Here is a 15185-nt window from a genome sequence, read left to right as displayed (position 1 = left end):
AACATACAGTAATTAATATTGTTTTAAGTTATACTCATCTGTGAAATATCTCAAATAAAATAAATTTTCGAACCATGTTTGAACCAGTAATATTTTCACAGCATATACCATGCTCCACTGATTGTCTGTTTGCTTTACCTTAAACGAGAGCTCATACTGTTCTCCTCCCCATATATCAAGTCCTGGATCATAGCCTCCAAGTGTCCAGAACCATTCACGATTTATTGCAAATAATCCTCCAGCCATAACAGGGCTCCTAAAACAAAACAAAATAACTTTATTTGACCAGATAATCATTACGTTAGTCTAAATTTTCTAAACAAAATATGATTCATAAAACAATACTTCGAACAGTAAATGACCCAAAATTACACCACCACCACCTTCCCAAAACCATATGACCTGTGTTTTACTGGGAATCTACTAGATCATATTAAAAAGTACTGTTTATTGTAACATTTCATAACAGATAAACAAATTATTATTTCCATTAACATTTCTGCAGAAAAGAAAAACATTATTACAAAATTCTACAATTCAACTTCATCTTTATGCCAATAATTTACAAGGAGTGCTTTGTTTTGTCTAAATAATAAAATGAGTACGAACTTAAATGGTTCTGCAGGGTGTTCTAGATCAGACTTTAGAAGAGGTAGTCGTTTGTAGAAGAATTCCCAGTCAAAGGCTCCCCTTGCTCCTTCATCTTGGGCTCGGTAAGCAAAAGTTTCGTAGTCAATGATGTCAATGAATGGGCAAACCACTGTCCGTTTGTCCTGGGCTATAGGTTCTGTTAACACAAGCAATCATCATTGGGACATATATTGAAAAAAAAACCAAAACAACTAAACAAAAGTAACACAAGTAAAGAAATTACTATGAAAACAAAAGGAGTATTAGGGCAATTTTTAGTTGTAGGTTGTGATTATAGTCCAAAACAAATAAAGATCATGAAGTAAACTTTGTAATATAATTTGGGCTCTGTGTTTATCACTTAAAACTTACAAAGTATAAATTTAGTCATGATTTTAAGACTGGACATGAATATGAGCATGTTTTACAAATGTTATAATACGTAATACTAGCATATATTTCTGTATACAGTCAGACCTTGTTACAATGATTATGATTGTCCCTGGGTCACTTTGTCGTTATATCGAAATTGCCGTTGTAGCGAATGAATTTGTCAAAATGATGTAAGAAAAAATACCAATTAATAGTAACTGAAGGCATATTCACTGTCAATCTAATCATTCCCTGGTTAAAGAAATCTATGATTGGTACCTACTTCATTTACAAAATATCATAAAACTAAAAAACTTTATTGTTCAAAGTTAATCCTTTAATTGAACTACAAAAGGATTATTTTTAAAAGCAATACAAGTCTACACATTTAGCCGATATCAGTAACTCGGACATCATGTAACACCGACGGCTGGTGATGAAATCAAGGATGCCAGGTGGCTGTGAGTGTACTGCCAAAGTTATACAGCATATGTGATTATGTAATTTTGTTGTAAAGATGCTTTTTTCAGACGTCAGATGCATGTTTGTCATAATTTGCTCTGTCAGTGTCGGAAGGTGTGAATTCCGGTGTAATGAACAGAATAACATTGATGTACATTTGTTCCCAACAATTTGTGGTTGGATTGTAAATGCCATAGTAACAACGGTCATTGTAACGAGGTCCAAGTGTACTTATAATACAGTTTATAAATCTCAGATTAATTGGAGACCCTTACTAATATACATACCAAGCAATGGAGGCAGCCAGTTTATATTGGCCTCACAATGAGAATCCAGGAAAATTAGAACTTGTCCTGTTGCATGTTTGGCTCCTAGAAGCCGAGCTCGGATCAGGCCTTCACGCTTTTGGGCTCGGATTACCCTCACGTTTGTAAAGTGTTCTTTCAAATAATTGTCAAGTTTTTCTTTGAGGAATTCTTTGGTACTGTAATCGTCAACTAGAAGAATTTCATGTATTAGATATTTGGGTGATCTGTTTATCACACTGTGAGCAGTTCTTAGTAATGTTGACCAATGTTCATTGTGAAATGGAACCACAACACTAGCATTTGGCAATCGGTTCAAATATTTTTTACTTCGGCAACTGAAAGAGACAAAGATAAATTTACTTAAACAGTGTTGGGAATTGGTTGGAATGTCAATAAATTGTTATAAGTGGTAGGATTTGCCCAAATTTAAATTTTAACCTTCTGGTGGCAAAGCATTTCACAGACATGTGGGAAATCTTTTTCCTTACAAATATATATAATACTATATGATAATTTCAATTCTAGGGTGGGACAGAGAAAAGAAAGATGCTGCCCTACACATGCTATTTGAATCAGAAAAGAAGCAAGTGATATTTCATATGCAGTTTCTCATAAATAGAACAGTGCATGCCACAGCCATTAATGTACCAGTTGTGGGGCACTGGTTGGGGTGGGGTGGGGACACTACCAATGAGCCATATCCTGCTTATTGGACAAACATAATGAGGTGTGATGCATAAACAATTTTACATGAAGAATGCTGAGCCAAACTTAAAAATTAAACCAATGCTTAAAGTCAAAACCTAATACAAATAGTTATGAAAGTGGTCTTACTCATTATGTCTTATGTCTTTAACAGATCGTTCCAGTGAAATTTTGTCGCTGGCAAATGCATTGAAGCCATTGACTTTGTAGAGTTCATCTTTATGCTTTTCATCTTCAGCACCTAAAATCAGTGCAGATCCTTGCTCTCCTGGACCTGGGAAGAAGACAGCATTTCAATTGCATTACATTATTAATAAAATATCTGGCCATTTGTGTATCCACCAAATACAGTCAAACCAGCACAAACTGTCATCTCCGTTAAACAAACACCAGTCATAAAATGACATTATTCTGTTCTCCACAACCCTGTATTATGTAGCCAATTGTCTTAAACGGCCACTAATTTTTTTTAATATCCCCATAGACACCCAGACACGTAGCCCTGTACCCGCTCCCACTGAGTGTAAGACCACTACACCCTTTTATCTCTCACTAAGCACTAACAATTAACAACTAACCCACTGTTTTGGACAGACAGCCCAGATAGCTGAGGGGTGTGCCCAGGACAGCGTGCTTGAACCTTAACTGGATATAAGCACGAAAATATGTTGAAATGAAAAAAAAATGCAAGGTGGCATGGCTCTGATCAGCAGTCTGTCACTACCTGTTCTCGACCGTTCCTCTTCTATAAGTTTATAGTTATGCCAGTCTATCTTCTTTAATTCAGTATCAGATATTTCCTGGAAAACAAACACAAAAAAACACACTTTAATTATGTTTGCTACTAAAACTAAAAATTAATTATATACATTTGGTGTTGATTTTTTTTTTTTATGCTGTAGCATACTTTTATTTTTAAAAAAACCAATGAGTGAAAGATTGCACTTTTCAAAATGTTCAGGAATCAGATAAGGAAAATTACCCTCCTCAAAATGCTCAGATGGGGAAATAAATCACACTCCTCAATATGTTGAGATGAAAAAAAATCTCTCCTCAAAATGCCCAGATGGGGGAAAAAAAAATCACTCCTCAAAATGCTTAGATTGGAAAAAAAATCACTCCTTAAAAAGTGCAGATGGAAAAAAAATCACACCTCATACCTATACCCTAATTAGCCACAGTGACTAAATCAATTAATATTCGGCTAATATTAAAATAATAACAATTTGTTTGAATAACCCATTTTTTTACAATTTTTTCTGGAAAACACTGCATATCTAAAAACTGGTTCAAACCATTCTTTTTCCAGTGTGAGTCCTGCCAGTACTTTAGAACCCCTTGCAACTAACAGGTAGTAAGACTGTTTTAGTTTCATTTTGCAATAAAGAGTCTTCCAGACAGTACAAAAAGGAGACCCTAATCCAATCCAATCTAATCCAATAGGGTTTAACGTGCACATTTAGAGCAAGCTGTTTTAGCGCACGTCTTTCCTGGGCACAGGTGCCGGCCTTGGCTGGCTTCTCCGTCCAGGACAGAAAAGGTTGGGGTGGGTAGGAGGAGGGACTGCCTGCACTGGCAGGTGCAAGAGAGCACTAGCAGTCCGGCCATGACCGGTAACAGGCGGAGGGTGGTATGATGCTATGGAATTTGGAATTAATAATTACAGCCAAAGAGAAATGGTGCACATTTTAGGTGAAGGATTTTTGGCGCAATTTTGTACGGTCTGCCAAAAATGAAAGATGGGAGCTATGAGTAGGTTTGGAATTTTAGTATGCCGAGAGTAGCTCGTTAATTGGACCTATTGGGTGCTAAGGTGTCTCCCTAGGTTGCCCATAGGGCCCTTAGAAGGCCTCCTCTTCCATCTCTCCCGTCCAAGTGCCCCTTGTGCCTTTGCCCGCGGCAAGTTTTGGGAATTGGTAGAGAGAGCCGGTATTCTTTTGTCCAACTCTCTCTGGGTGCATTGCAATTGTGTACTCGGAGCCGGTTTTCTTTTGTCCAACTCCTTATTAGAGCAATATATACTCACTGAATGGTTGATTAAAGGGTTGATGCCTAATTCACTAAACCTTCACAACTTTGTGATCTATATGTCTAGAGCACATTTATTTATTAATCATCGGCTATTGGATGTCAAACATTTGTTAATTTGGATATATAGACTTAGAGAAGAAACCTGCCACATTGTTTCCATTAGTATCAAGGGATCTTTTATATGCACCATCCCACAAACAGAACAAAGAAAGAAATGTTTTATGTAACGATGCACTCAACACATTTTATTTATAGTTATATGGCGTCGGACATATGGTGAAGGACCACACAGATATTGAGTGAGAAAACCTGCTATTGCCACTTCATGGGCTACTCTTTGCGATTAGCACCATCATTTAGACAGGATTGCACAAATCACAGCCTTTGATGTACCAGTCATGGTGCACTGGCTGGAGAAAGAAATGGCCCAATGGTCCCAAACCGACCGCACATTAAGCGAGTGCTTTACCACAGGGCTATGTCTCGCCCTACAAACAGAACAGTGTGTACCACAGCCTTTGATATACCAGTCATGGTGCACTGGCTGGAACAAGAAATGGCCCATTGGTTCCACCGATAGGGTTGATCCTAGACTGACTGCGTATCAGGTGAGCTACAATTGGGCTAAATCCCACCCTCTCTCATAGCGCAATGCAAAAAGACTTGCAAAGACCATGCAATATTGCTCAAAAGAGTTTAAGAAAGCTTTGTGAATTAGGCCCCGGAATGGATTCTTCTGTTTAAATTGATACATGGAATGTCTTCTAAATGTTTTTCTGTTAAATATTTGGATTTTTGTTTTTTTTTAGCACTGTATGCTTAGTGTAGAAAGCATTAAGCTGAAAATTGTACTGTGTAAATTTGCCAAAAAATAATTAACTTGTTTCTGTGGAGTCTATTGATTATTTTCCACAAGTTTACCTACCGCTCTGTAGGTTGCATAGTACCAAAGAAGAGAGTTCCGTGTCAAAGTTCGACGTGCACCGTCAAATATTTACGGAGTAAAAGTAGCTGTGGGTGTGATTGTAGTAATATGTGAAATTGATTATTAAATTTTGTGCAAATACCATTATCCATTGACAATAAATAAACACATTTGTATTTGTTATACAGTTGTTATGCAGTATATACCAGAGGTTGAAACTAATGCAGGGTACCCCCAAAAATGGATCTGCAATTTTCAGCAAAAATGATGGTTGCTATTAAAAACATTAATTAAATCTCTTAAATGGTATGTGACCCCGCATTTTCTTGTAGGTAGACTAGATGGGAGGTGCCACACTTTTTATTGCTGTACTTCATGGGTGTGTTGATACACTACTTATACCAGTTTTATTATTAAACATTAACATTATCGGCAATAGGAATTGATTTGGTCTATTAGAATCTGTATACTCCAGTATATACCATATGAAACATGTTTTAGCTGTTACAGTTGTTTTGTAATCTTATTTTATCAAGTATTCTACATGCTGTGACAACTGCCACCAGGCAGGTGAAAAATATAGATTTATCAGTGCATGTATCTAGCAATCAGACAATGCATGTAATTTAGCAATAGCTGGAGGTAAATTGTGTGGATATCATTTGTAGCTGGAAGTCAAATAAATGTAGTCAAACCTGCTCTAATGGCTATTTGTATTAAATGTTTATTCTCCCAAATCATCTACCGGTGATGTAGCATACACTGACCTGTATTAAGCAGCCACTTTGGATTCTCCCTTTATTGGCTGTTTACTAACATTTATGGTATAACAACTCAAGAAAGCACTGTCACAACTTGAACATAAAATAGTGCATGAAAGCATTTGTTTTTAAGTCCCCCCCCCCCCCCCCCCCCCCCCCCCCCCTCCAAAATCAAATTATCCGTAAAATTACATGGAAAGAAAATCTGTAAAACTGGATATATGATACAAAGAAAAAAAAAAAAAATGCTAATAAACCTACTGGTTACTTCAGTTCAATTCTAACATAGCTGCCATTACTACAGCAGTTGTTCACTAAAAATATTAAATGATTAATAAAACAGCTTTGACATTGAAACATGTATTTTGATCATACTGTATTTATTTTTATATATACTAACACCTGTTTATTTTGTGAACTATGAAGTAGAACACAAAATACAGTCCTCTATCAACATTTATTAACATATCTTGTTCTATTTACCGGGTATATACAACATCAGTATTTCTGCCAGAAACAAATTTGTGGGTATGGCGTTATGGAATTGAATGCAACCACACAGTATAAGGGCCTCTTCCAGAAAGAAAATAGGTTACGTTTAGAGTTAGGGTTAAGAAAAGTATTCAGTAATGATAAGAATAATTAATTTTGTCAAAAAGTTAACTTTAAAAAATAAAATCTACCCAAATGGTGCCATACCCATTTTACCCTCTGGCAGAAACCCTGAACATTGTTACACTTGTGCATTTTACAGAAGACCATTTTACCATATGATCAAAAATGTGTAAAATTATAAAATACAGTTTGCAATATCTGTTTTTCATATTAGGCCAGGGCAGGGCGTAGCTCAGTGGTACAACGCTTGCCTGATGTGCAATTGATCTAGGATCGATTCCCGTCGGTGGGCCCACTGGGCTATTTCTCGTTCCATCCAGTGCTCCACAACTGGTGTAATAATCCTGTCTGTGGTATGGTGCATATAAAAGATCCCTTGCTGCTGATTGAAAAGAGTAGCCCATGAAGTGGCGACAGCGGGTTTCTTCTCTCAGTATCTGTGTTGTCCTTAACCATATATCAGATGCCATATAACCGTAAATAAAATGTGTTGAGTGCACCGTTAAATAAAACATGTCCTTCCTTCATATTAGGCCAAATAAAAAAATATATGTGGTTCTGGTTACATGTGAATTCTTTTTAGGGTAGGTATAGGTAAGATATAAAAATTATTACTAAAAACTGTCAACCTGTATTGGCAAAGAGCAATAAAGTAAGATTTCAAACAAATGTTGCGTCGTCTCACTGTTTTAAAGATCAGCGGGTGACAAAAACATTTAGGGTCAACGAAAACAATTAGGGTCGGTCAGGTAACCCAGGGCTTTAGATCTCACTAATTTGGGCACAACAGGAAGGTTGTTTTAGTTAGAACTGTCATTAACAGCTGTTGGAGAGTTGTCAATATTCAGAAATGCATTTCATTATTTTAAACTTAACAGCTGTTTTGATGCAAATATTTTGAGGTCAATATTTGTAGAAATGCATTTTTTGGGCAAGTTATTTTAATCTAATTAAACCCCTNTTAAGCAGGACCACACATATTTTTTTCATTTGGCATTATTATGTTTTATCAGTGGTATGTGGTAGGGCTAGCTGGATTGGCATTGGGCTCGCTGTATTTGCAAAATAATTTTCATCCTACAATCGTGCATTGTAGTTGTTAATGGTTCCTAAATAAATATTTTTAAAAAAGGAAGTGACAAAATAGGATTCAAGCCATCATATATTTATGTCCACAAACAAATAACATAATATATTTGGAAACAGTATGTCGCTGTTTAATACCAAATTCTCCCTAAACTAGATTTATTTTCGTAAAGTCCTAAATTTAACAGATACCCTGCTAGACAAGTGCAGTTAGTCGGTCCCCAATGGATTCAATTCGAGAACACTATATTTGTTTTCTATACATACACATATAAAATCTTAATCAATAGTTATTTCATTCAACTAAAAACATTTGCATTTGGTATTTAAGGAAGTCCCCAAAATTGATTTTATTCCCACAAGACTAAACCAGGTACACAGTCAGCTAAAGGACAACACCCTGTGTTTGTTTAATAAAGTTCTGTATGTGACTTAAAGAAAGAAACCTGTCCTTTCTTTTGGACTGAGTGTACCAATACAGTAAAACCTGTTTGAACAGCGACCACTTGAAAAAAACATTGCTCCAAGGCTTGAAATAGGAAGTAAAATATGACCTGCTGTTATTTAATTTTTTCAAATAGCAAACCAAATGAAACATGACCTGTTTGAAAAAATATAGTCTGCATGTAGATCTAAAAATGGACATGTTTTTGCAGGCTGGTTTTATGAACCCTGTGTTTACCTTCATATGTATCTGATAATATTAGAGGTAGAAACTATTAATAATTTACTAACACTCTCATTTCAGACAAGTAAAGAGTGCAATTTAAATGATGCTAGTCCTAGTGATCAATGTTCTATTGACCAACAATAATTGAAAATTTATTGGTTAGGTTTAACAAATGTGACAATAAATTTTACTGGAAAAGATACAACTTAAATAAATTATATTTTTTTATGTCAAATAAAACACAAAATAACTATGGGTTCCTTAAAACAAATTAATTCTCAAATTAATTAACTGGCAAAATATGTTATCAATTTTTATATATGACAATTTGGCCAACAACAGCTTAAACCCTATTGTCACCAGCTGTCACCATCAGACACCTGGTGCATAGCCAATATAATGAAATACTCCAGACAAACATGCTCAAGTGGTCATCTATAGATTATACTCCAAAACTAACACATACAGTATGTGTAGTGCTAAATTACCTGTATTAAGCAGCCAGTTGTTTTGAGAGGCAAATGTTATTGTTTCATTAAGTGGTCACTTAACCCGGGTTTATATATATGGCACATGAAATATGGTTTACATACTATCACAAGTATTAACTCTGTCCATCACTGATACTAGAACTTGGACAAGGCATGTATTATTTTACAATTTATTTTTAATTTAACAACAATCCAATGCATAGAGGTATATGTGCATGTGTACTAATACTATGTCCTAGCATACTGTCTGACAAATAGAGGATACATCCAGAGTGTCCTGTGATATCATAATTTATCGGAACGAGTTAATAAAAGTATGAAATCCGAGGCTTGCCGATGATTTTTATACTTTTATCGAGTGCTGATAAATTATGATATCACAATACATGAGGGGGGTATTCTTTTTATCATCCATTATCATTCTTTTCATTTGCGACAGTTGTAAACAATGTGGGATGAATGTCACTATATTTGCCAGCGGTAGACTCGTTAACCAGCATAACGACAGTGGCGTGACGTCACTAATGATAGGTTTAGCGTTGAAACACACACAGTGATGTAACCAAAGAAGCAATATATCTCCAAGGAGAATATCGCAGATTATAGTGACAGCAATATCTCCTACAAAAGCCTTTAATGGATGATAACATCAGTTCTATACATTCACATATATGTGCTGGACTAAACGTGAATAATAGCCTTAGGATATTTTAGAAATAAGATTTGAAAGTAATGTTATCAAAACGGCCATTTGTTAATCAAACACACACTACTGTTACCACTACATATCTGCCTACAGCCAATTACATTTTGTAACACAACACAGTTAGCCTGGAGTGTACCTAGTCCAAAATAACTAAGGGATCTCTAAAGAATCTGGGTACAATAATATAGGTTTTTCCCCAGCAAAACGAAACAGCGTGTTTAAACTAAATGGAGCACCTTTTGTATTTGGGAGGAGCAACAGACAGACAGACAGACACACACACACACACACACACACACGCCCCATCCCCATGAGTCATTGCCTTGCTAAGAATCAGGTTTAGGGTTTTTCATATACAGTCACAATGAAATATTGATTAGACGATACTGCTGGTGTATATTTTATATCTTTGCTCTTAGATCTTATGACATGTACAACAATGTTAGATACAATTAATATATTATATAATATATTTAGTTCTAATTTTGAGAATAAATTTAAAGAATTTCATTTTGATAACTACTGAACTAAAAAGTAAAAAACTGATAGACAAGTGCATGTTTAATGTTGTGATTATACATTTTAAAAACATTTATCGCATTATATAATATTTACATTCATAAATTGGTCTTAAGCAAAATATGGGCCGATTCAACAAGTATATGATTCTCTAGAGTAGGAAGGATATCATGGAATGCATAATAAAACAAAGGGATGGATGGCGTTTGACAAACCATATTACATTTTCAAGGTATACCCCTGTCTGATTATGTGTTACATAATAGTTGCACTGCAGACATTAAATGCATTACAGGGGATCTGTAGTAAGTCTCAACACCAACTTGTTCAAGTGCTTCCATAGTTCCACTTGTCCTATTTAAACATTAAAATGAATTTGCCCTACCCAAACATTTCTGCTGAGAAAGTCAAGCAATGTTTAAGCAGTTTTTAGTTAGGCAGCTAAACATTTTCTCATTTAAAATGAAACTTCACATTACAATCTAATTAAAATTAGCTCCACTATTACATGTGAATCTAACAGCAGCCCGTTGGAGCTCATGTCCAGTTGACCTTTCATTCGACCAATCAAAACCTTACTTGCAAAATCATGCCAGTGAGTTGAAAAGAATTTAAAAACATTCGGGATTATGCCGAGGGTATACGAAATGATTCGGGTGAATTACGAAGTATACCGGAAACTAATTTCAATATAAGTTTTAAGACAAAAAAAACCCCTGTCATGGTATAGCCATAAAATCTGTTTATACTAGTATACAGTCCAGTGTTTATTACTGCACTTTTCCCCCTGTTTTTTTAATGTTGAAATAGACCAACAAGTTTGCATATTGCATAAATAGTCTCAACCAATATTTTTAGAATTTGTATGCTCCCGAATAACGTTATAAAAAGCGAAGTGTAATTGGTCGATATTTAACTTATTATTTATAGATGAAAAATGTCACCTGGACATGGGAGTCTACGCAATGCTGTTAGACCAATAGAGCTAATTTTAATCAGATTGGCTAAATGAGTTTAAAATAACAACAATACTATTAATACATTCGTAGTTATCGTAGGAGGTCCACAACAAAATACTGAACAAAATGTCACCTGATAATAATAATTTAATAATAACAACTAAAAAAATAATTGTGTTCATATTTTACCGTCAAGGGATACGTCATCAATATTCACATAAGCAAACATTATCTTTTCTGGAAAGTGCATTTAGCATGTTCACCAAATCTGCTGGAGATGCTCTATTAAATTTGTTAGGGCTAAGGTTAGGCATCTCCAACCATCCAGATTGTGGATACGGCAGTCAGCTAAATCAGCCAGTCCTACAGGGCTAAAAATTTGGCTTTTTTTCACGAGAATCGATGTGGATTCCCATAGAAGCAGTCCACAGGAATCCTCCGATTCTAAACATTTTCAGAGAACTTTATCAACAGTGTTAGTATATAGAATTCTGTGTCATATGCTACTAACTGTATATGGATTTTTTTATGGATTTTTTTTTTAAACCTTACTATTTACTGGAAAGAATAACCAATTTGTCAGTAAGTTTATCCAATTTTAAAGCAAATTTTTTTTTTTTAAATTAAATAAATGTTTAGTTATTGGTTCCATTTTTTCTTTGCAGTTAGTGTTTTTTTAGGCGTCTTACCAGCCCCAAGTTCAGCCAGCAATGTGATCATTTGGTTTACCGTGAATCGCACAAACCTGTTTGGTGGACGGTTTTCCGCTTGTTCTGGCTGAACGCAGCCCATTACTTTTTAAAGATTGTTTATTTGTAAAAGTGCATAGGATACTTTTGCCGGTGCATTTTGCACATTGGTTCAATAATTGTATGGATATTACTGAAACACATTTCCACAACCGACAAAAAGATATAGGCCTACTGATTAAAAAGAGCTGTTAATTCAAGGTTAGGAACATAATATCAGCAAACTAACATAAAAATTTTGATGTATTTATTACTAAATTTGGGAACACTTAATTACGGTCTATTGTTAGCCTATTATGTAAGAACTGAACAAACATGTTCCTTTCGGTTCTCTTTGTTGGAAATTTGGTTCATAGAAATGGGCCAACCACCGCTTGACTCCAGACTATTCTCGATAAACCACTATGTTTCGAACATGCACGGATTTGAATGTATGCTATGCTTTTGAAGCCAGTTTAAACAGAAGCTTGATAACCAGACTATTTTTTATTTTATTTGATTAATTCGGTAACATTTTACTCACTGATTATTCAATTTAATAAAAAAAAATAAAAAATATTTCATGCAAATCCAAATAGATTCAGATGTTTTAAGGCCTTTACACACTATACGCGAATTCGCAAGCGAATTAGACAGGTGAGCGAGTGAAAAATATAGAACAAACACAAACTATACTGTGAATTCATACTGCACGCGTATGAATGGAGAGCGAGCGAATTTAAAAAATAGAATCAATCCTATTTTTTTCGTACGCATTGACAATTCGCCTGCAATGTCATTTCCTGTTCCCGGTCAAGAAGCACGTGGTTAAAAAAAATAGCACCGTCAAACAAAGAAAAGAAAAAGGAAGAACTGATAATAGCCATCCAAGAACATCCAGTGCTTTATGATAAAAGCAGCTGCAACTACAAAGATGCAGAACTGAAAGACAATATGTGGTGTGGAATTTTCTACGGCGTAACAATGATGTCACTGGCAACATTTCCTCATCATCATCCTCGTGGTCAACTTTGACTGTGGCAGACGCCATTTTACACTGACAACTGAAAATTTGCACAAATGTTTGGGGGTTTTTCGCAATAATTACAAAACACTGGCTATTACTAATTATCAAGGAATATAAAGGCATTTCCTTACTGGAATTTCATGCTGATCCTTTCTGTCTGGTGAATGTGGTAGCTTGAGTCCTCTGCCAGTCTCTACATATTCATCTTTTGGTCCACTTTTAAACAAAAATTTCAACGTTAATGGTCCAACAATGACAAGAAACGCTGCAAAAAGTAAATATTTTATAATTGTCACTGTATTTCGTCTCATTGTCAGTTAGCATAAGTAGTAATCCGTGAGAAAACAAAAACAGTCGTCTGTAGCAGACGATCAAGTCTAGCGGACTTAAAAGTTGGAGAACTGTCAGTCGTCTATCAGAGTCATACGGCTAAAATATGCCACTGCGTTGGATTACTAATAATATTTACAATATAATTACACAAATTACCGTTATTTACACGTTAAAGTAATTAAAATATCGCAAGTTACAGTCTGTTTAGTGAAGTTAACAAGTTGTTACAATCGTTCAGTCACAAACTCATCAACACACGATTCCATAGTGGATTGGCTATTGGTAGTTTCCTCCGTGTATGTCCCAAGCATGCGTCAAAATCGAACATGTTAAAAACGAGTGCAAATCACGTGATAGATCTAGTCATTCGCAGAATTTGCATTCCAATGGCAATAATTACTTCTTCTTTTTGTGGTATGTTGACAGCTGACAAATCCAGTAAGAATGAAGATTTCTTTTCTAGCTTTCATAAAATAATATCAGCCGACAGACGTACATAGACAACACTGATTATAATTTGCCATCGATCCATCCTGATTCTAGAAATACAAATGCCACTTGGCTACATAACAAGCACGCCGTCTTTATATACTCGCACACGCACAGTAGAAAGGTTGTGAATTCAGATTTAGTATAGGCGATTCTAATCTAAAGATGACGCAGTTAATGCACGCATACACACACACACACACACACACACACACACACACACACACACACACCGTAATAGATCCAATATATAGGTACTCCTACCAACTTACCTACCTACATACACACACACGCGCACACAGAAACCGACATGGATTCAATATATATATATATATATATATATATATATATATATATATATATATATATATATATAGGTATTCTCTCGCATACGCCGACATAGATAAATATATAAGTATTCATACATACATACATACATACATACATACATACTAGCCAGTGCCAGGTCTGCCCACTGTTTCATGCACGTAAGCGGGATCGACCGCGTAGATTGTAGGCCCCATGCATATGGTTGAGTTAAAGAATTTCCTTTTTATGGAAGCTTCGATAGCTCAGAGCGTATCGTGGTTAGTCTAGCAATTTGCGGGCGAATCGGTGCCACAGGTTCGAGTCCCAGCAACGGCATGGGACAATTTGTGAGGCCAGAAAGGATTTAATTATCCCCTGCGCCAGTGCGTTAATATCTATGTATGTAACAGTCAACCTCGACATACATACAATATATAGATATTCATACATCAATACATACATACATACAGAACGCATCGTGGTTAGTCTGCAATTAGCGGGCGATTCGGTGCCACAGGTTCGAGTCTCAGCAACCGTATGGTACAGTTTGTGAGGCCAGAAAGGAGTTAATTATCCCCTGCGCCAGTTATTAATATGTATGAATGAATGTATGTATGTATGTATGCATGTATGTGAGTTCATTTCTGCAATTTCAGGTCATCTGGATCTTCAAATCCACGATGGCCGCTTTTTACCGTATTTAAAATAACATGTTGGAGACTTTTAACTAATTGAGATAGAATAATAAATAAGGTATCTATTTACACCAAACAGGGGATTCACAATCGTTTTTGTAGGGTTGGGTGTTGTTTTTGCAATTTGAAGTCATTTTGAACTTGAAATCTAATGGGAGGACGTTAAATAAATAGCGCAATATATTTCAAAATAATATTTATATAAGCTGGAACTGCAAATTAAATGAACAAAAGTTCCTAATGTACGATTGGTCATAAATGACACCTAGTCTTTTTTTTTACAAAATTGAACTTCATTCGTCATAACCATAATCGGTCTCTTAAACAAATCAGATTTTGATGTTGTGCTGTCAACATCTGTGTT

The 15185-nt window shown here is 35.5% G+C and overlaps 1 protein-coding gene across 1 annotated transcript in view; it reads right to left on the bottom strand.

Annotated features, from left to right (window-relative positions):
- The window catches only part of LOC121375015 (putative polypeptide N-acetylgalactosaminyltransferase 10), a 55334-nt gene extending 41747 nt beyond the window's left edge, over positions 1–13587 (bottom strand). Inside the window, exons 1-6 of the mRNA XM_041502211.1 lie at positions 13127–13587; positions 3202–3277; positions 2607–2751; positions 1752–2107; positions 610–787; positions 139–256 (exon numbers count right to left, since the gene is read on the bottom strand). Of these exons, the coding sequence (XP_041358145.1) occupies positions 139–256; positions 610–787; positions 1752–2107; positions 2607–2751; positions 3202–3277; positions 13127–13306 (1053 nt within the window). The 5' untranslated portion in view covers positions 13307–13587. The remainder of the gene's footprint in view (positions 1–138; positions 257–609; positions 788–1751; positions 2108–2606; positions 2752–3201; positions 3278–13126) is intronic.
- Between the last annotated feature and the right edge of the window lie 1598 nt (positions 13588–15185).

This window comes from Gigantopelta aegis, chromosome 6, assembly GCF_016097555.1.
Source record: "Gigantopelta aegis isolate Gae_Host chromosome 6, Gae_host_genome, whole genome shotgun sequence".
Lineage (NCBI taxonomy): Eukaryota > Metazoa > Mollusca > Gastropoda > Neomphalida > Peltospiridae > Gigantopelta > Gigantopelta aegis.
The sequence above is the reverse complement of the archived record's forward strand: the minus strand, read 5'-3'. Positions and strand labels throughout refer to the sequence as shown.